The sequence below is a fragment of the Schistocerca serialis genome, chromosome 11 (genome assembly GCF_023864345.2).
Source record: "Schistocerca serialis cubense isolate TAMUIC-IGC-003099 chromosome 11, iqSchSeri2.2, whole genome shotgun sequence".
Lineage (NCBI taxonomy): Eukaryota > Metazoa > Arthropoda > Insecta > Orthoptera > Acrididae > Schistocerca > Schistocerca serialis.
This window is the reverse complement of record NC_064648.1, coordinates 199,123,779-199,145,219: the sequence shown is the minus strand read 5'-3', so window position 1 is coordinate 199,145,219 and position 21,441 is coordinate 199,123,779. Positions and strand designations below refer to the sequence as shown.

Genomic DNA, 21,441 nt, shown 5'->3' with positions numbered 1-21,441 from the left:
TTTTTTTTGAGACAAGGCAAGTGCTATGATAAAAACAAGACACCAACAGAAATATATGCTTCTCATGCAGTATGTACACGTTCATATTCTTACTTTCAGAGGAATAAGCTGCAGATACACAACATACTCGGAAGTAATTCCTCATGGATAGGTTCTAGCTTGTCATTAAATCAGTCTGATTTGGTTGTTTTTACGTGTATTTCACAATAATTCATGTCTTTTGGTACTTGCGTAACGTATGGAACGCAGAATTATAACAACCATTTTGTTAAGTATAAAGTAATTAAATGTTCGTATTATCCTTACTGCATATGTAAATGTACTATTTCTGACCGGACCGACTGACCGAGTGACCGCTTGGAGCGCTAATGTCGTCCCAACTGTCAAACGGTAACAACCAACGAGTTGGTAACAACTCAGGCCAGAGGGTTTCGTGATTGTGTGTAAACTGTGGTACAGCTGACTTGTTTGCTCTTTACGTTGTTTTTGTGTTTCCAACCGTGATTGACTACTAAATAAAATCGCCATTTTTATAGGTTCGAATACATTCCATAATTATTATATGCTTTTATGAGTGATTCATGCAGAAATACGTATGTTCATACGATACGATACGGAAGTTAATCTTTGGTTCTTACCTGAAAAACATTTGTCAAGGTACGTTTACACTTGGGATACATGTATGAGCAACATGTCAATTTGACATGTCGCGATACATCACGTCATACAAAAATTCACGGAACTTGTATGCGGACCCTCGAGCTCATACATGTCGCGTAAACATTGTATATCGCTTTTTGGCCATATACGCGACATGTATGAGCGACATTTGTAGAACTCGCGCATGCGCAGTACTATCATTTCCTGTCGTTTCGTCGCCTGCCGCTTATTTTGACGATTAGCGCATGCGTAGTACCAGGCTCTTTGGTGGCTGTTTGAGTTTTGGAGGTGCCGACTGTCGTTTGTTGTATAGGTATTGTGTCATGTGTTGTGCCCGCGTGTAATACTTTAAAATTTGCCATGACTTCTTGGTCAAAACAAAATACACTGCATTTTGTAGAGGCAGTGCGCAGGCATCCCTGTATATGGGATGTGAAACTAGAAGACTATAAGAACACTCAGAAAAGGTACGACGAGTGCGAGGAAATTGCTAAGGCATTTAACGTATCAAGGAAGGAATGTGAGGACAAGTGGTATAATTTAAAAATCCAATACAGTCGCGAGTTAGCGAAAAGGAAGAGTAGCAAAGGAACTGGAAGTGCTACAAGCAATGTGTACCACTCTACATGGTATGTTTTTGAAAGTATGCAGTTCATAAGAGACAATTACAAACCAGTTTCTCATAGCAGCACACATGAAGTAGTACCAGTCAGTAAATTTGTTATATTATTTTGTTGATCATATATTTGCCAACATTTTATCGTGCTAATGCTTTACATAATGTGAATATTTACAATTTCACTGAAAAACATGATTCTCCATACTGCTATGGTTTGAAGTCCTGAATACTGCAGAAGAATAGAGCATATTCCTTTGTCATCATTTAACAATGATGTGGAACTTATTTTCCATACTGCCATGGGATGGAGCCCTGAATACTGCAGAAGTATTCAGCATATTCTCTTCTGTTGTCATTCAGCAATGAAGTTCTTCGGCCAGTTCCGGGCAGTGGCTCCAGCACAGTAGGGTTGTCCCTCCAGGACCCAGGTATTACATTGCCATCATCTCCCTCTCTGTCGTATGTTCCTGCTGGACAATACCTTTGAGATTTTCTGTTTTGAAGAAAATTATTTAAATAAACACAGGCTAGTGCCACCACTGTAGCCTTTTCCGGGCTGAGAAGCATTTGCTTCCTCAGCACTCAGTAAACAGCACTTATAATCCCAAATACATTTTCTATTTCTCTTATTGCTCTGCATGCTCTATAGTTAAAAATATGTTGCCAACTATTTTTTTCATGCAGACCTGGAAATGGTTTTACAATATTTTCCTCTAGGCCAAAGGCTTCGTCAGCGACGAAAACATATGGAACAGGCTTGCTCTTACCAGGAAGAGGAGATGATGGTGATATATTTAGAGTTTTGGTTTCTAACATTTTGTAAAATGTGGTGTCTTTAAGGACACCACCATCTGAAATGTGTGCCAACATCAGCGTAACGCCGGCCGGAGTGGCCAAGCGGTTAAAGGTGCTACAGTCTGGAACCGCACGACCGCTACAGTCGCAGGTTCGAATCCTGCCTCGGGCATGGTTGTGTGTGATGTCCTTAGGTTAGTTAGGTTTAAGTAGTTCTAAGTTCTAGGGGACTTATGACCACAGCAGTTGAGTCCCATAGTGCTCAGAGCCATTTGAGCCATCAGCGTAAATTATTCTATAATGAGCATCAGCAATTGCTAGCAAAGCAATGCTGAAGCGCTCTTTATAATTAAAATAAACTGTTCCACTGTTGGGTGGTGCCACAATCTCAATGTGCCTCCCATCTATAGCTCCCAAAAATCATGGGGAAATTTCAGTTTTCTTCACATTCTTTGGTAATTTTCAACCATTCCTCTTCAGTAGCAGGAAGCTGGAAAGAAAATTGTTACTTTTTTAATTTAATTTACGCATGGACACTCAAAAAATTCTCAATACATTAAGATACTTTGATTATAATGTATGTATAACATATAGCTCACTTTGCCTTAGAAATGTGTTATGTATTTTAAAGGTCATGGAAGCCCCAGCCACAGAAGGAGATGGTGAAGGAGAAGGAGAAGGAACCATTAGTTTCCCTTTCGATGTAACAGAAATGGAGGAGGTGACATTTGCCACGCCCCCCACAAGACATTGTGGAAGTGGAAACCACTCCAGTCATCTCTGTGCCTCCACATGAAAGTGGATCTGCAACCATGTCACCCTGTACCACTCCAAGTCCGAGTGGAAGTGGTAGATCAAGTGCACTGAAGAAAGCCAGGAGAGACCTGGATGAAGACCGAGAAGGTCTTTTACAGACCTTAAGAAAAATTGGTGACAATTTAGCAGACAGAAAAAGGGACCAGTTTACCCACTTGGGTGACTTTGTCGCCAATAAGCTCAGATTTCTTTATGAAAATGGCCATACTATAATTATGGCAAGACTTGAGAACGGAATATACAGATGTTTGCAGGAGGCAAACGATGAACTAATAGATGCAAATGCAACATAATTTATGGATTCTTTAAAAACATGTATAAATGTTGAAATATGCATGTCATGTGCTGTCAAGTACTACTTAATAAACCTAAATACAAACTAATGTTGTTGGATATCTTTACTGTGCAGAAAGTGTCCTCAGAAACTGTGATATTGTATTACTGAATGAAGCATGTCACTCGTTCCAAAGAACTAAAAGCTAAAGCATTTCAGCAAAATTTGAGAAATTTATGGTGCAAAATGTATGTGCCGTTAAAATTTTAGTTCCTATTCCAGCAGCCTCATGTGGTTATACAGGCAACATCAACGGCGCGGTAGAAACTTTGTGCTGCTGTTCCAGGTTGACAGTTACTTGTATGTGCCCTCGTCCGCTCGTTAATAGTAATTGCCCTCATAAAATGAAGATTTCATGACAAAACATTTGCATTGTCGTGCGATTGCTAATGCCAACATCTCACACACGATTGTTGGCATTAGCATCCATTGTCAAGATTATCACGCGAGGCCGCTGGAATAATAGCAAAAATTTATATACGTGCCAGACGTATGAAAAAATTATATAAAGTATTACATACTCTGATATATATAAAACTTTGACTTTCACTTCTTGGGATAAAACTTGCACAATGGCCTCGCAAACACGAAGAATAATGTTGCATATGGCACTTTTTGATATTCTATGCAGATACATTAACGTCGAAAAGGAATCCCCAATGGCCAAAAAACGGAGTGTTACTGCCAACTGATCCTCTGGTGGAATCGCTTCCCGAAAGTTTGTGTTGGTTTTGAACACAAGAGGAGCCACAAGAGATAACAAACCATGGAAATCCTCCATACTCATCCTAACATAATTTCTAAAATATGCGCCATCCTCTAGAGTTAATTCGCGAGAAACTCTCTCTGCCACCATCTACGTTTCCTCTGCCTTTTCTTCCTATCATCTACCAAAAGAGCAAGTGTACCAGCACATAAAAGTGTGAAATATTCCAAATCGTCGTCGGAAGCCATCGCACAGTGATACAAATCAACCAGTGTAAACGCACGCTCATATGAGGTGCATTCAAGTTCTAAGGCATCCGATTTTTTTTTCTAATTAACTATGCACCCGAAATCTATGAAACTGGCGTTACTTCTCGACGTAATCGCCCTGCAGACGCACACATTTTTCACAACGCTGACGCCACGATTCCATGGCAGCGGCAAAGGTTTCTTTAGGAGTCTGTTTTGGCCACTGGAAAATCGCTGAGGCAATAGCAGCACGGCTGGTGAATGTGCGGCCACGGAGAGTGTCTTTCATTGCTGTAAAAAGCCAAAAGTCACTAGGAGCCAGGTCAGGTGAGTAGGGAGCATGAAGAATCACTTCAAAGTTGTTATCACGAAGAAACTGTTGCGTAACGTTAGCTCGATGTGCGTGTGCGTTGTCTCGGTGAAACAGCACACGCGCAGCCCTTCCCGGACGTTTTTGTTGCAGTGCAGGAAGGAATTTGTTCTTCAAAACATTTTCGTAGGATGCACCTGTTACCGTAGTGCCCTTTGGAACGCAATGGGTAAGGATTACGCCCTCGCTGTCCCAGAACATGGACACAATCATTTTTTGGTGGTGGTGAATCTGTGTGCTTCCATTGAGCTGACTGGTACTTTGTTTCTGGATTGAAAAATGGCATCCACGTCTCATCCATTGTCACAACCGACGAAACGAAAGTCCCGTTCATACTGTCGTTGCGCGTCAACATTGCTCGGCAACGTGCCACACGGGCAGCCGTGTGGTCGTCCGTCAGCATTCGTGGCACCCACCTGGAAGACACTTGTCGCATTTTCAGGTCGTCATGCAGGATTGTGTGCACAGCACCCACAGGAATGCCAGCTCTGGAGGCGATCTGTTCAACAGTCATTTGGTGATCCCCCAAAACAATTCTCTCCACTTTCTCGATCGTGTCGTCAGACCGGCTCGTGCGAGCCCGAGGTTGTTTCGGTTTGTCGTCACACGATGTTCTGCCTTCATTAAACTGTCGCACCCACGAACGCACTTTCGACACATCCACAACTCCGTCACCACACGTCTCCTTCAACTGTCGATGAATTTCAATTGGTTTCACACCACGCAAATTCATAAAACGAATGATTGCACGCTGTTCAAGTAAGGAAAACGTCGCCATTTTAAGTATTTAAAACAGTTCTCATTCTCGCCGCTGGTGGTAAAATTCCATCTGCCGTACAATGCTGCCATCTCTGGGACGTATTGACAATGAACGCGGCCTCATTTTAAAACAATGCGCATGTTTCTATCTCTTTCCAGTCCAGAGAAAAAAAATCGGAGGCCTTAGAACTTGAATGCACCTCGTACATGTATGAGGTTGATACTTGTCAACTCATACAAGTCGCGATACATGTCGCAAAGTCGCATATACATGTATGTCATACATGTGCTGATACAAATCGCAGTGTAAACGCACCTTTAGATTGTTACCTTACTGAAGTCAATGAGGAAGTATCTGCTTACTACTTTAAGTATGGTGGCGCTTTGGTCAAGTCTTTGGATTCCACCTCAGGAGAACGTACCTCTAAATCCAAACACAGGTCCAAGTTTTTCGTAATTTACGAATTTCCACTATTTAGCTTTAATTATTGTTTATCACTGTACACCAAATTGTTTTACGTGCTCAAGTTAAAACGTTGAAGTTGCTTGTCAGCATTTATCTGTATAAACTAATTTTAAAGAATATTATACCAAAAATAAAGAGAAATAGTATGTAGATACGAAAAAAATCTCTACTGCATGTAGCAACTGTATATAAAAAGAGAAGTGGCATAACCTACGTCTTGCAACCAGAGTCTACTTTCAGTATCAGCAATTTATTTGTCCAAGAATCATTTCATAATGCTCCAGGATGCATCGGCTTAATACAAACGAGTAAATCATATGCATATGATAGGTGATATCGAACGTTACAGCTAATCCGACAGGTTTTTAATGGGGAAAGGATAGGTCAGGTGGCGGTACGTGATCTTGAAGGAACCATCCTGACCAAGCTAGATCCTGCAGATGTACTAACGAATAGTAATCTCGATTGTTCAGAACGTACAGGCCTATATACTAAATCCCCACTGCACAAAAAACTAAGCCCTGCAATGCTGGTTTTAAGCGTTGACAGGAAAACTGTCATTGGTAAGTGAGACAAAATTTTTGGGTACCTGTATGTACAGGCAAATCGGAGGTACACCTGAATAATCTAAATAAAAATTTAAATACAGTCACATTTGCTGTAAGAACCCTAATGCAAAATACAAGTCATATAACAGACAGTGAACCATGCAATATCCGCTGGATAGGTCAGGAGTCCACTACACACAACAAGTGGCTACACGGGTAGCAGGGGTTGTGTGGTGTGGACTGGGCGGTTTGTTAGGTTAGATGGCCTCGGGCAGGTACAGAAAGGGCAACAGCCTCAAAGGGTGTGGGGCAAAGTCAGGACGTGTGGGGACCAAGCAGCAATCGGTATTGTAATTGTAAACTGTCGAAGCTGCATCGGTAAAGCACAGGAACTTCAAGCGCTGATAGAAAGCACCGAAGCTGAAGTCGTTATAGGTACAGAAAGCTGGCTGAAGCCAGAGATAAATTCTGCCGAAATTTTTACAAAGGCACAGACGGTGTTTAGAAAGGACAGATTGCATGCGACTGGTGGTGGCGTGTTTGTCGCTGTTAGTAGTAGTTTATCCTGTAGTGAAGTAGAAGTGGGTAGTTCCTGTGAATTATTATGGGTGGAGGTTACACTCAACAACCGAGCTAGGTTAATAGTTGGCTCTTTTTACCAACCTCCCGACTCAGCAGCATTAGTGACAGAACAACTGAGAGAAAATTTGGAATACATTTCACATAAATTTTCTCAGCATGTTATAGTCTTAGGTGGTGATTTCAATTTACCAGATATAGACTGGGACACTCAGATGTTTAGGACGGGTGGTAGGGACAGAGCATCGAGTGACATTATACTGAGTGCACTATCTGAAAATTACCTCGAGCAATTAAACAGAGAACCGACTCGTGGAGATAACATCTTGGACCTACTGATAACAAACAGACCCGAACTTTCCGACTCTGTAAGTGCAGGACAGGGAATCAGTGATCATAAGGCCATTGCAGGATCCCTGAATATGGAAGTTAATATGAATATAAAAAAAGGGAGGAAGGTTTATCTGTTTAGCAAGAGTAATGGAAGGCAGATTTCAGACTACCTAACAGATCAAAACGAAAATTTCTGTTCCGACACTGACAATGTTGAGTGTTTATGGAAAAAGTTCAAGGCAATCGTAAAATGCGTTTTAGACAGGTACATGCAGCGTAAAACTGTCAGGGACGGGAAAAAACCCACCGTGGTTCAATATCAAAGTTAGGAAACTACTGCGAAAGCAAAGAGAGCTTTACTCCAAGTTTAAAAGCAGCCAAAACCTCTCAGACAAACAGAAGCTAAATGATGTCAAAGTCAGCGTAAGGAGGGCTATGCGTGATGCGTTCAGTGAGTTCGAAAGTAAAATTCTATGTACCGACTTGACAGAAAATCCTAGAAAGTTCTGGTCTTACGTTAAATCAGTAAGTGGCTCGAAACAGCATATCCAGACACTACGGGATGATGATGCCATGGAAACAGAGGATGACACGCGTAAAGCTGTAATACTAAACACCTTTTTCCAAAGCTGTTTCACAGAGGAAGACCGCACTGCAGTTCCTTCTCTAAATCCTCGCACAAACGAAAAAATGGCTGACATCGAAATAAGTGTCCAAGGAATAGAAAAGCAACTCGAATCACTCAACAGAGGAAAGTCCACTGGACCTGACGGGATACCAATTCGATTCTACACAGAGTACGCAAAAGAACTTGCCCCCCCTTCTAACAGCCATGTACCGCAAGTCTCTAGAGGAACGGAAGGTTCCAAATGGTTGGAAAAGAGCACAAGTAGTCCCAGTCTTCAAGAAGGGTCGTCGAGCAGATGCGCAAAACTATAGACCTATATGTCTGACGTCGATCTGTTGTAGAATTTTAGAGCATGTTTTTTGCTCGCATATCATGTCGTTTTTGGAAACCCAGAATCTACTCTGTAGGAATCAACACAGATTCCGGAAACAGCGATTGTGTGAGACCCAACTCACTTTATTTGTTCATGAGACCCAGAAAATATTAGACACAGGCTCCCAGGAAGATGCTATTTTCCTTGACTTCCGGAAGGCATTCGATACAGTTCCACACTGCCGCCTGATAAACAAAGTAAGAGCCTATGGAATATCAGACCAGCTGTGTGGCTGAATTGAAGAGTTTTTAGCAAACAGAACACAGCATGTTGTTATCAATGGAGAGACGTCTACAGACGTTAAGATAACCTTTGGTGTGCCACAGGGAAGTGTTATGGGACCATTGCTTTTCACAATATATATGAATGACCTAGTAGATAGTGTCGGAAGTTCCATGCGGCTTTTCGCGGATGATGCTGTAGTATACAGAGAAGTTGCAGCATTAGAAAATTGTAGCGAAATGCAGGAAGATCTGCAGCAGATAGTCACTTGGTGCAGGGAGTGGCAACTGACCCTTAACATAGACAAATGTAATGTATTGCGAATACATAGAAAGAAGGATCCTTTATTGTATGATTATATGATAGCGGAACAAACACCGGTAGCAGTTACTTCTGTAAAATATCTGGGAGTATGCGTGCGGACCGATTTGAAGTGGAATGATCATATAAAATTAATTGTTGGTAAGGCGGGTACCAGGTTGAGATTCATTGGGAGAGTGCTTGGAAAATGTAGTCCATCAACAAAGGAGATGGCTTACAAAACACTCGTTCGACCTATACATGAGTATTGCTCATCAGTGTGGGATCCGTACCAGATCGGGTTGACGGAGGAGATAGAGAAGATCCAAAGAAGAGCGGCGCGTTTCGTCACAGGGTTATTTGGTAACCGTGATAGCGTTACGGAGATGTTTAGCAAACTCGAATGGCAGACTCTGCAAGAGAGGCGCTCTGCATCGCGGTGTAGCTTGCTTGCCAGGTTTCGAGAGGGTGCGTTTCTGGATGAGGTATCGAATATATTGCTTCCCCCTACTTATATCTCCCGAGGAGATCGCGAATGTAAAATTAGAGAGATTCGAGCGCGCACGGAGGCTTTCAGACAGTCGTTCCTCCCGCGAACCATACGCGACTGGAACAGAAAAGGGAGGTAATGACAGTGGCACGTAAAGTGCCCTCCGCCACACACCTTTGGGTGGCTTGCGGAGTATAAATGTAGATGTAGATGTAGAATCACACAAGTGGCACGAGTTATGCAAGTGTCCTACAAACAGTACACAATATCCATTGACACAGGTTCCATTCCTTTCACATCTTTCTCCATCAAGAACTGCATGGAAACGATTATGAGAATCGTGTTATCCTCTGTCCATGGGCATTAAGACAGGATACTTCAGATGTATAATTATGTTGTATAGGGATGAAGCGATATTTACCAATCATGGGCAAGTAAACCACCAAAACATGCACTATTGGTCTGTTGACAATCCCTATGGGCTTCGTCACATCAAACGTCAGCATCCATGGAGTGTACATGTGTAGTGTGGTATAGTGAACCATCAGCTCATTGGTCCACTTTTCATAAACAGAACACTCGATGTACGCAAATATTGCAGCCTCCTAACAGACTTTCTTCCACGGATGGTAGAAGATGTTCCTCTATACACTAGCAGGAACCTGTGGTACCGACATGCTCGCTGTCTGGCCCATAGACAGGGGCGCTGGCAAGGGGGGGCTATGGGGGCTGTAGCCACCCCCCCTTCCCCCACAATGGAGTATCATATTACACTGGATAAAATGACTTCAGAAATCAGCGAATATATTACTTCAACAGATTCAATCATTTTTTTAAAATAATTATGTAGCAATATAGGTTGCAATGTATTTCAAACACACTTTAACAGAAGAATAAGAGTGGCAAACAGCTTACTATCTAAGCCAATAAATATAATTAACTTAAAATGGTCGCCTTATTATTTATTAATATACACTGGATGTATATTAATGTACACGTACCATTTACAATAATCAAGGAAGCTAAGTATCGCAGGTGTGCCTAACAACACTTAAATTGCTGTCCCCAGACAAAAACTTCGAAATCGCCGGACATCTAGGTCAAATCGTATTATTTTCCCGGGCACACATTTTGTAGACACGTTTTTACCCTTAACTAAAAAAGTTACCAAAAACTACTTTAAGCAACACCAAATTTTACCAGTTTGTCGGTGCAGGACCCCAACTCTCCTTTTGTTAAGCGATATTCCATTCCCACAAACCCACTGACCCCCCCCCCTCCCCCGCCATTGGCCACCCCCATGTCCGACTTCTAGAATAGCCCCTGCCCATAGAGCACGAAGTATTACAGCATGTCTTCACATATTGTTCCAAATCGTTGGACTCTACGCAGAAGACATGTACCCTGGCCGGCCCATTCCCCGGTTCTGACGCTTTCTGTGACGAAAGCTGTCTACAAGGAAATACCAACTACACCCGATGATATGCAACGACTTATTACTGCAGCCTACTCGACCATCTCCGCTGAAATGCTAGCATGTGTACAGCAGTTATTCCATACCACACTGAAAGTGTGTATTGCCGCTATCGTTGGTAATTTTGAGCAAAACCCTGCGATGGTCCATTGTCTCGTTATTGGTCAGAATCCATGTAACTAGTGCATGTACTTGTATTGTTCTGCCAAAGGTACTGCACAGGTGTCAGTGGGATAATTTTTCAAAGTATGATATCTCAAAAGACTCGCGTTAGAATCTTGCAAGTACCATAGACATTCTGATTTACCCTACTTTTAGTCTGTTAACGTCAACAATCATTGTTGCATTTAAAACGTGTACGTTTTTTAACGCGATTCTGTCTGTTTTAATTATTCGGGAGTTGACCGCCTGGTTTTAAACTTTCTTTGCTTTTTGCGTTTAATTTGATTGGGAAACCGTTGAGATTGAACTTACCATATACATGGATGGAATGAGAAATGAAAGGCTGCAATAAATTTTTCATCTGTGATTATTACTTTACGTATGAAATATTCTGTTGCAGATTAATAAAAATGAATTTATTTGAATATACCATAATAATTATTCAAGTTTTACTTTTATTCAAGTACTAAAGCTGTTTGTGTAAGAATGAAAATATTATTGTCCATCAAACTTAGCAAACATTTTCACGTAGCAGTGGATTTTTTTTTAAACTCAATGTATCCCGACTAGCTTTGAAGCATAAGACTATCTTTACCACACTTAAATTTTTTCTTTTTTATATTGCTAAGCTCTCATGAAAATTATCCAGTTTTAAATACACTTTACGATATGTTCAGAATTTATCACTTTTTGAATGAAAATTTACAAAAGCTGCAGCTTGTATCCACCTGTGACTGCACAAGATAAAATCTACTGTCTCTTTTTATTCTGCGTCTGGAATACTGTGAAAAGAAACACTTTATTATTTTCCTTCACCTCTACCTGTACCCTTTTTAGGATGTGGTCGTTATTGCGATCGTATATTTAAATCTGCCGCTGCTGCAGACTGCTCGCTCGCGGTGCAGCTCCTCACCGCCAGCAATATCCAATAAAATGCTGAAATTTCTTAAATAAAATGCGTAATGCCCGGTGCGAACTATGTAGTAATTGTGACAAACAGATTTCGCTATATATATATATATATATATATATATATATATATATATATATAAACTGAAACAATTAAAACCTTTACACATCTTTTACAAACCCTGCTACAAATGGCGTCGATCATCGACTTATGACAGATGAAGACTACTTCCTGTCCAATTCAGTCCGTGCGGAAGACAAGCGATTCTATTACAATATATTGCCTATTTATACCTTAACTAATTCTCGTACAGTCTTTGTCATTTCTCATTACATATCGTTTCTTCTGTGGCGGTTTTCACATCCTCCGCCACAGATAGTATTTCACACTCTTTGAATAATCATTTGTAATAGAAAAATTCATAATTATCTTTTTCCTCACAAAATTAAGTTGTTGTTGTTGTCTTCAGTCCTGAGACTGGTTTGATGCAGCCCTCAATGCTACTCTATCCTGTGCAAGCTTCTTCATCTCCCAGTAACTACTGCAACCTTCTGAATCTGCTTAGCATATTCATCTCTTGGTCTCCCTCTACGATTTTTACCCTCCACGCTGCCCTCCAATACTAAATTAGTGATCCCTTGATGCCTCAGAACATGTCCTACCAACCGATCCCTTCTTCTGGTCAAGTTGTGCCACAAACTCCTCTTTTCCCCAACTGTATTCAATACCTCCTCATTAGTTATGTGATCTACCCATCTAATCTTCAGCATTCTTCATGTAGCACCAAATTTCGGAAGCTTCTATTCTCTTCTTGTCTAAACTATTTATCATCCATGTTTCACTTCCATACATGACTACACCCCATACAAATACTTTCAGAAACGACCTCCTGACACTTAAATCTATACTCGATGTTAACAAATCTCTCTTTTTCAGAAATGCTTCCCTTGCCATTGCCAGTCTACATTTTATATACTCTCTACTTCGACCATCATCAGTTATTTTGCTCCCCAAATAGCAAAACTCCTTTACTAGTTTACGTGTCTCATTTCCTAATATAATTCCTTCAGTTTCACCCGACTGTATTCGACTACATCCCATGATCCTTGTTTTGTGTCCTTTTGAAATTCAATTAACAGAAATACATATAAATTATTTGCTACAGTGAGCATTATACATCCGAATGTTCTTTTAACTTTCACTTTGGCTGCGTGCTGCCAGAGAACATTACAGTTTGTAATAATACTTAGAAAGTGTATTTTTTGTGCAATCTGATTATTCGCAAACAATGCGAACCCCTGACTACTAATCCACTGTGTGAAAACTGCACATCAATAGCAGTTTCCATTTCTGCAATATTTACGGCGAACGTCTCAGTTGATTCTCCGTGTATAGGTAGGTGTGGAAGAGTGTGAAAGAGCGATACTTGTTCCAGGACGTCAGCTCTTACCAGTGTTTCCTCAAAAGCTGTCGCCATCTTCCCACCACTTCGGAATGCATTACTTCCAAACGTGCCGTCTGCCTGCTGCTCTCTTATTGGCTGCCTAACACAAACAACTGACACGCCTTCTTCTGTTCCCGTCATACCTCACGGTAAGCGCTGACAACATGTGCTATTACTGTTTACCTTTCTCATAGTTGTAAGGATTTATAGCTTTGAGTTTAGTCTCTGGGATATAACATTTCATTGTCAGGTTATTTTAAGTGTTACATAGATTCGAATACTGCATTTCCAGTAGCTGTACATTCTGAAACTGGAAACTGGCGGTATTGGGTACAAAAAAGGTGGTGAGTCAGCAATTTTTAAAATTGCTTTTGTGTTAATTAAAAATTACAAAACAATGGTACACAATGCTACACAATCATTGACGATACTATAATAACAATGAATGCACGAGTGATTTATGCTGTGTAAAATTTTCCTTTTGTGTCACGCCTTTTTTTTAAACGAACAATTCAATTACAGGGTAGGTTGGGAGGTGACACTTTTGGTTGTGAGTTGGCGAATAATAAATAAAAGTCGTAACAAACTGACCTGCTGCATTACCTAATGTTTATGTTCGCGCTGTATACAGGGTGATTATAATTAAGTTAAACTTACAAAATGCTGTATAAATAACATCACTGGTCAGAATAACATCAAATTGCAACGGAACATTATCAGAGAATGGGGGAAAACGTAGGGCAGATGAAAAAAATAGCGTGAAAATCGATCAATAGATGGCGCTGTATGTGTCAGAATTTGTAAATGAAAACACCCGTCATGTGCACCACCCACTGAAGTTGGTATAAATACGCCAGGTAAATGGCTTTTCCTCCTCTTGCGCCTGCAATCTTCACCATGACTGTCCCAATGCAGGATCATGGTCTGCTTGTGAAACTGTACTGCAAAAAACGGTTGAAATGGCTCTGAGCACTATGGGACTTAACTGCTGAGGTCCTCAGTCTCCTAGAACTCAGAACTACTTGAACCTAACTAACCTAAGGACATCACACACATCCATGCCCGAGGCAGGATTCGAACCTGCGACCGTAGCGGTCACGCGGCTCCAGACTCTAGTGGCTAGAACCGCTCGGCCTTTATTACAAGAATGACTGTGCACACATCGCTCTGCAGACGTTCCGCACGCTGAAGGGTTTGAAAAAAGATGTTGGTCTGATGACTGCTGTGGGTATAGAGAAAATAATTCGGAAATTCTAAAAGATCTGTTCTTTTGGTGTGCAACCTGGTAGAGGGACGAAAGGAATTGATTTGACGTCAGTGGAAGCAGTGGCCACAGCAGTGCAGGAGGAGACGGGTGGTGGTGTGAAAACGTGTAGTGCACGGAGAATTGCCCGAACATTGGACATGCCCGTGAGCATGGTGTGTAAAATTCTTCCAAGCATCCTTCCCTTTATCGATTCAAAATTACCCATGTGGACGAATTGCTTCCTGTTCACCTGCCAGCAAGAGAGACCTTTGCTTTAGAATTTCTTGCTCGCACGGAAGTGGATAATGATTCGCCGTGGAAGATTTTGAGGACAGACAAAGCCCACTTCCATCTGCCAGAATATATCAATACACAGAACTGTCAAATATGGGCATGTAACGCCGGAAATGCATATCCTCCTATTTCCATCTATTGTACTATAAATTCTTTCCCTTTATTTGTTACCTGAAGATATGACATTTCTGTGTCTTTATATATTGTAATTGTTTTACCATTTGTATATATATATATTTATGCATTTATGTCGATGTATAATTGGTTGGTTTTGTAAATATTATTTGTATTTTTACGCTGGGTCTTGCCTATGGAAAACTATGCTATCGAACGCTTGCATCGATAGGTCGTGTGGAGAACCAAAGTGTTTAGGATCTTTGGTAGTGTTAACTCTGCCGCATGGAGCGCACAGGCGTCTAAAGCTAGCGAAATGAGGGATGCTCAACTACCGGACCTACCGATAGATGGCTCTACCAGCTGATTACTGTCGTCTGTATTGCCCGCCATATTCGAATTTGGCAAGAAGTTTCTTTCGGTCTGTACGGTGTATAAGGAATTAAGGATTATCGAAATGGTGATTTCTTGTTCCGCTTTCAAGCGTACGAAGCGATGGAGTAAGGAAAGTGACTTACCATTTCACAGGTAATAGGACTACCGATACAATACGTAGTTTCAAATCGCTCGGTAATTTGTGATCGTATTTCGTCAGTGAAGTGTACCATATGCCATAAAATTGTGTTAAATGGATTAAGAATCTGTGCGTTCAATCATAAGTGGTGCCATACCCATTGTTTCTCACGATCGGAAGTTCTAAATAAGTGCGACTGCGGTACAGAGTGCAACGGGCGGGACAATGCCAGTGAAATGCACAGGGCAGGTTTGCAAGTGAATGTAGAGAGCGAACTTAGGAAAGAACTCGATTATATTATAAAATACGCAAAAACGCTTGAAAACTTGGTAATAAGTGTGAGAAATTCCTCAAAATTTAGCCTACAAGAGTTCTCAAATACCAGTCAAATAAGCAACACACGACCAAAAACAAAAACAGCGGGACTTACTTTAAAACTAAGTAATAGGTTTAGTGTGCTTGAAAATAGCACAGAGGAGAAAGAACAATCAAATTGTACCATCATCCACACGGACAGTTCTGTGATCAACGCTAAATTGCGCTCACAAAGCAAAACAAATCGGCCTGCTATTTGTAAACAAAACAAAAAACACACATTGGAAAATAGACATGAAATCCTTATTCTAGCAGACAGCCATGGAAGAGGTGTAGCCGAAATTATGAGTTCTAAGAAAACAGGATTCAAGGTAACTGGCGTAATCAAACCAGGAGCGCCACTATGTGAAGTTTTAAATAGCTGTAATCAATCTATGACGAATGGCAGCACATGTGTGATAATTGGAGGCGCCAACGATGTGTACCACAATGAAACTAGACGTGCTACAACAGTTTTAAAGCAAGTTATTTGTAAAATGCCTGAAGTGAAATTTTTTGTTGTCAGTATCCCTCATAGGTATGATCTCATGGTAAACTCTTGCGTGAATACTGAGATTATTACCGCCAACAGAATTTTCGCTAAGATATGTCGAGGTTATCCTAATGCTACATACGTTGGGATAAATAGTGATTGCAGAGAGCATTTTACAGAGCATGGACTTCACAGAAACATGAAAGGGAAAGAAGCCATGAGTGCTGAAATATCGAATGCTATTAAAGACTCTAAAGTAGAACGAAACACTATTACACTGTCTGAAAACGGCCTTATTAAAGTATCAACATTAGTGGAAACAGGAAGAGCTGATGTCCCACAATCATTGGTAGCAACAGAAGATTCTTTGACGTTAGAAGAAGTAAAAAAATCTGAAGTGTCGTCCAGTACAGCAGCCACATCAGCCAAATTGTCAGTAGTGTCGAAATCATCAAAAAGAGCTGAACCATTATCATCAGCAGCAGATGTACCACCCTCCCCAGCAGGTTCAAAATCAAGTCCAGAATCTGTGACTAGTCCATCAATCAGAAGAACAGAGGCAAGAACAGTGGTACAAAATGCCACTCAGATATCATCAACAGAAGAAAAATCAACACCATCGGAGCATCATTTATCAGCTTCATACGCAGCTTCAACGTCCACAGTAACGTCAGTGCCAACTGTAGTTCAAGATTTAAACGAAAATACAGTTTCAGCAAAAGTTCCAGTATCAATTGGAACATCACTTACAAAACCAGATTCAGCATCAAAACTGGCAGCATCTCCAACATCCACTGAATCATCAGCTTCAGAAACACCTCCAGCATCCAGTGAAACAGCAGCTACAACTACAGATACAACAAGTATGGTGACACGTCCAGGGGTAAGAAATACAAGGAGCAGGAAACGTGTAATTCTTAAGGATTTTTGGTACCCAGCCTCAGCAAGGAACAGCCGGTAACATTGGGAAACATGAGTACAAACTCCTCTCAATATAATGTCAATAATTTAAAAATAATGAGCCTTAACATACAGATTGCAGCCAGTGAAGCTAGTATAGATTGTATTTGCATTCAAGAACATTGGTGCATGAGTTATGAACTGGAAAATATTTGCATTTCTCCATACAAATTAGTAAGCCATTTTTGCAGGAAGGAAACAAGACATGGTGGTGTTTGCATTTATGTAAAACCTGGAGTAAAGGTTAAAAATATGACTGTAACTGAATCCTTGAATGAAGAAAAACATTTTGAGGCTGCAGCAATACAGTTGAATATGCAAAAGAGTAAATTAATAATAATGTCAGTGTACAGATCACCATGTGGTGATCCTGAAATTTTTAGAAATAAGTTAGAGGCATTGCTCAAAATATTACATCATAAAAAATCAACAATAATTATAAGTGGAGATTTTAATGTCAACTTATTGACTGAAGGTGCATCCAAAGATCAGTTCCTGAATGTTTTACATAGCTTCAATTTGTATCCACATATAACTAACCCTACAAGAATAACAAACTCTTCAAAAAGTCTCATAGATAATATCTTCACAAATATAGATGTAATAAATGTTGACCTAGGAATATCTGATCACAATGCACTTATCCTTAAATTTTCCATAGCCCCTGTGACCAAAAATAGTTCATACCAAATGTACAAAAGAACCTTCTCCACAAATAGTTGCAGTCACTTCATAAATACACTGACTAACCAATCATGGGCAGAAGTACTGTTACAAACTAGCACAAACACTGCATATAATGTTTTTTCTTCCCTGTTTATGTTGAATTTTGAAATGTGTTTTCCTAAGAAACTTGTCAAAACAAACACATTTGGGCATACACATGCTAACTCCTGGATCACAACAGGTATTATAAATTCCTCCAGGACCATGAAAATGCTTAACTATAGACTGAAAAGTTGGACTGACCGCAAGTTTAAAGAATATGTAACAAATTACAAAAAAATATATAGAAAAGTAATTACAAAAGCAAAATTACTAAGCAATGATAAATTAATAAGAAAATCAGACAATAAATCAAAAACTATTTGGGAAATTGTGAAAAGGGAAACAGGTAAGGGCCTCAAGGACCAGGAAATAGTACTAAAAAATAGTGAAAATATTGAATTAAAAGATGAAACTCTGGCAAATTACATTAATAATTACTTTTTAAGTGTACCAGTGTCATTAAGTAAAAACTTTACCAAACATGAGACTTTAACAGCCCCAAAAGTAGACAGTAGTATGTTGTTAACTCCCACAAATGATAATGAAATATTAAAGGTGATAAAGAGTCTAAAATCAAAAATGTCTGCAGGTGTGGATGAAGTGCCTGTGTCAATAATAAAAAAAGTTGCCAAACAAATTATAAAGCCCCTGGTACATATTGCCAATTTGTCTTTCAGTGAAGGTGTTTTTCCTGAGAGGTTGAAAATCTCTAAGGTTAGACCTCTGTTTAAAAACGGAGATCCATACAAGGTAGAAAATTATAGACCAATATCCCTCCTCCAATCATTTTCAAAAATTCTAGAGAAATTAATGAAAACCAGACTCATAAATTACTTAGATGCTCACAAACTTCTAAACTGCAATCAACATGGCTTTCGCTCGGGCCACAGCACAGAATCAGCTATCCATGCCTATACCAAAGAGATTGTCAGGAGTCTCGACACTAAAAAATGTGTAGTGGGAATTAACTTAGATTTATCTAAAGCTTTTGATACAGTAAATCACAAAATTCTGTTAAACAAGATGGAGGCAATAGGTGTAAGGGGAGTTGTGAAGCAGTGGTTTGAATCTTACCTTCAAGATAGAACTCAGGTAGTAGAAATCATCGCAGAACATAAAAATCAGAAAATCAAGTGGGTCTCAGATGCAAAGAAATTGGAAATAGGTGTCCCACAGGGCAGTGTTCTTGGTCCCTTATTATTCTTGCTTTATATAAATGACATAAAAAATCCTAATATTTCTACCAAAATAATGTTCTTCGCAGATGACACTAGCATAATTATAAGTGATGATAAAAAATCATTAACTACCACAACTGATATAGTCCTGAAATATATTCAACATTGGTTTAATGCTAATGAGTTAACACTTAATCTAAGTAAAACAAATTATATACAGTATGGCAAAGCAACTCAAGATATGGACCTCCAGTTAAAACTAATGGATAAGAAGATAGAGAGTGTACAATCCACAAAGTTTTTGGGAATGCACATTGATCAAAACTTAAGCTGGAAAGACCATCTCAAGTACTTATCCCAAAGGCTCAATTCGGCATGTTTTGCATTGAGGATATTATCTAGAGTATGCAGCACAGACTGTACTAGACTAGTGTATTTTGCTTACTTTCAGTCCATCGTGTCTTACGGCATAGTGTTCTGGGGTAAAACTAAATCAAGCTTAACAGATATCTTCAAATTTCAGAAAAGAGCAATACGAATCATAACACATAACTCTCCAAGAACTCATTGTAGGCCCCTTTTCAAAGAACTGCAAATACTCACAATACCATCACTGTATATTTTTAAAAGTATTCTGTGTACAAGAGCACATATGAAAAATCTACGTACAAATGAGGACTGCCATAATTATAATACTAGAACTTGTAAGAATTTGTATGTAGAAAGGGTAAGGACAACACAAACCCAAAAGCATGTAAGTTATTTTGGAATAAAAGTCTACAATGCTCTGCCAGTGTACATGAAGGCAATAATAGATGAAGTAAAATTTAAGACTGAGCTTAAAAATTACCTTTTAAGCAAAACTTTCTATGATGTAGATGAGTACTTTGATTGTGTGTAAATTTATTGCCAAAAAATTTAATTTATATGTCTAAATTTGTACTTTTTAAAAAATGCCTTGAAAGTGATATTCCATTATTATGTCTGTAGTACTTGTACTAGTATGATAACTTTGTTGTGACAATTCCTACATCATGTAAATGATATACAGGAAGATAATGAAATGAAATGAAATGAAATGAAATGAAACTTAGTGCGTTTGCTAATTCGATGTTTTTGAACAGGTTTCCTCTAAAGCACCCAGAGCTGCTAAAGAAGTGGATTACTTCCGTGAAGCGGAAAGATTTTAAACCTACGTCTTGCAGTTTTCTTTGCGGAAACCTTTTCCGGCAAGATGATTACGTAGTGAGCCCTGGAACGTGGAAGAAACGTCTCAGACACGAAGCAGTGCCATCAATTTTTGACTTTCCGACACATTTGATGCCACCAAATAAACAGCCACGACGACATGTTAGGATTTTGAGTGACAACGATGCTTCTCCATTTGAGGTAGCTAATTAATTTCTTTGCTATGTGTGTGATTTTGACTTTTGTGAATTTATTTCGTGCGGACACAAATGGGCTACATAGGTGTAAGCAATGTTGTAATACAGTTCCATAGTTTTGTTTTTAGCGTTGTGTCCTGGAATCCGTGCTTGATTTGCCCTCTGCAGAAGCTACTGACTGCGTGGAGAATTTTGTCAATGAGAATTCTTCCGTGGAAAGCATGTCCCATTTATCCAATGCAGAAGCTGCGAATTGTGTCGAAATCGTTAGTATAAGGATGTTTTCACACCCCCAAAGTTTTCTTATAATATTTTTTCATCAAGCCTTGAGTTATTTCAATCACATATAACGAAATTATTTCTTTATTTCAGAGTGCAGTTGGTTCTCAAGTAATTGATTGTGGTATACAGTCGAAAGTAGAAATGGAAGACAAGGCGACCAAAACTTGCAATTTTTTCTCAGACATTGTGCACGAATTAAAACGTTAACTGAAATGTGAAGTGTGTCCGTGAAAAACTTCGAAGAAGAGAGAAGAAAGTGTTTTCCATGGATGACATCATAAGTTCATTGAAGGAGAAGGGGCATCTTCCTGAGAAGTTACATAACTTCTTCAATCATCAGAAAGGAACACAAGTGGAATTAGTGTGCAATTTAGTGGACAACTCTCTCTCGTCAAAGGGTAATAGATACACAACAAATGTGAAAATGTTGGCAATGACTGTGTACTTTTATTCACCAGCAGCATATGAATACCTGCAAAAATTAATGCCTCTGACCCATAAATCATTGATTTCCAAATGGGTGGCAAGTGTCGACTGTGAAACTGGCTTCTTAAAAGATGTTTTTAAATACGTTGATTCGAACCCAATCGTAAGGGACCAGTTCAGCGATTCATGTC

General features: G+C 39.7%; 2 protein-coding genes across 5 annotated transcripts in view; one reads left to right on the top strand and one right to left on the bottom strand.

The window, feature by feature from the left end:
• The window catches only part of LOC126426883 (uncharacterized), a 37,896-nt gene extending 37,491 nt beyond the window's left edge, over window positions 1-405 (bottom strand). For 2 of the 3 annotated variants that reach the window (XM_050088931.1, XM_050088932.1), the window contains exon 1: window positions 94-300. The gene's annotated coding sequence lies outside the window, so the exon portion shown is untranslated. Of the gene's footprint in view, window positions 1-93; window positions 301-354 lie in introns of those variants that run through there. The other variant, XM_050088933.1, reaches the window with a different exon arrangement.
• Window positions 406-15,301: 14,896 nt separating this feature from the next.
• On the top strand, window positions 15,302-21,219 carry LOC126427202 (THAP domain-containing protein 1-like). 2 transcript variants are annotated; one of them, XM_050089436.1, is made up of 4 exons: window positions 15,302-15,418; window positions 20,282-20,546; window positions 20,671-20,808; window positions 20,915-21,219. In XM_050089436.1, exons 1-4 carry the CDS (start codon window positions 15,348-15,350, stop codon window positions 21,029-21,031), a joined length of 591 nt encoding a protein of 196 aa, XP_049945393.1. In that variant the 5' UTR covers window positions 15,302-15,347; the 3' UTR covers window positions 21,032-21,219. The 2 variants fall into 2 exon arrangements, with proteins under 2 accessions (XP_049945393.1, XP_049945394.1); XM_050089437.1 differs by lacking the exon at window positions 20,671-20,808.
• Window positions 21,220-21,441: the final 222 nt, after the last annotated feature.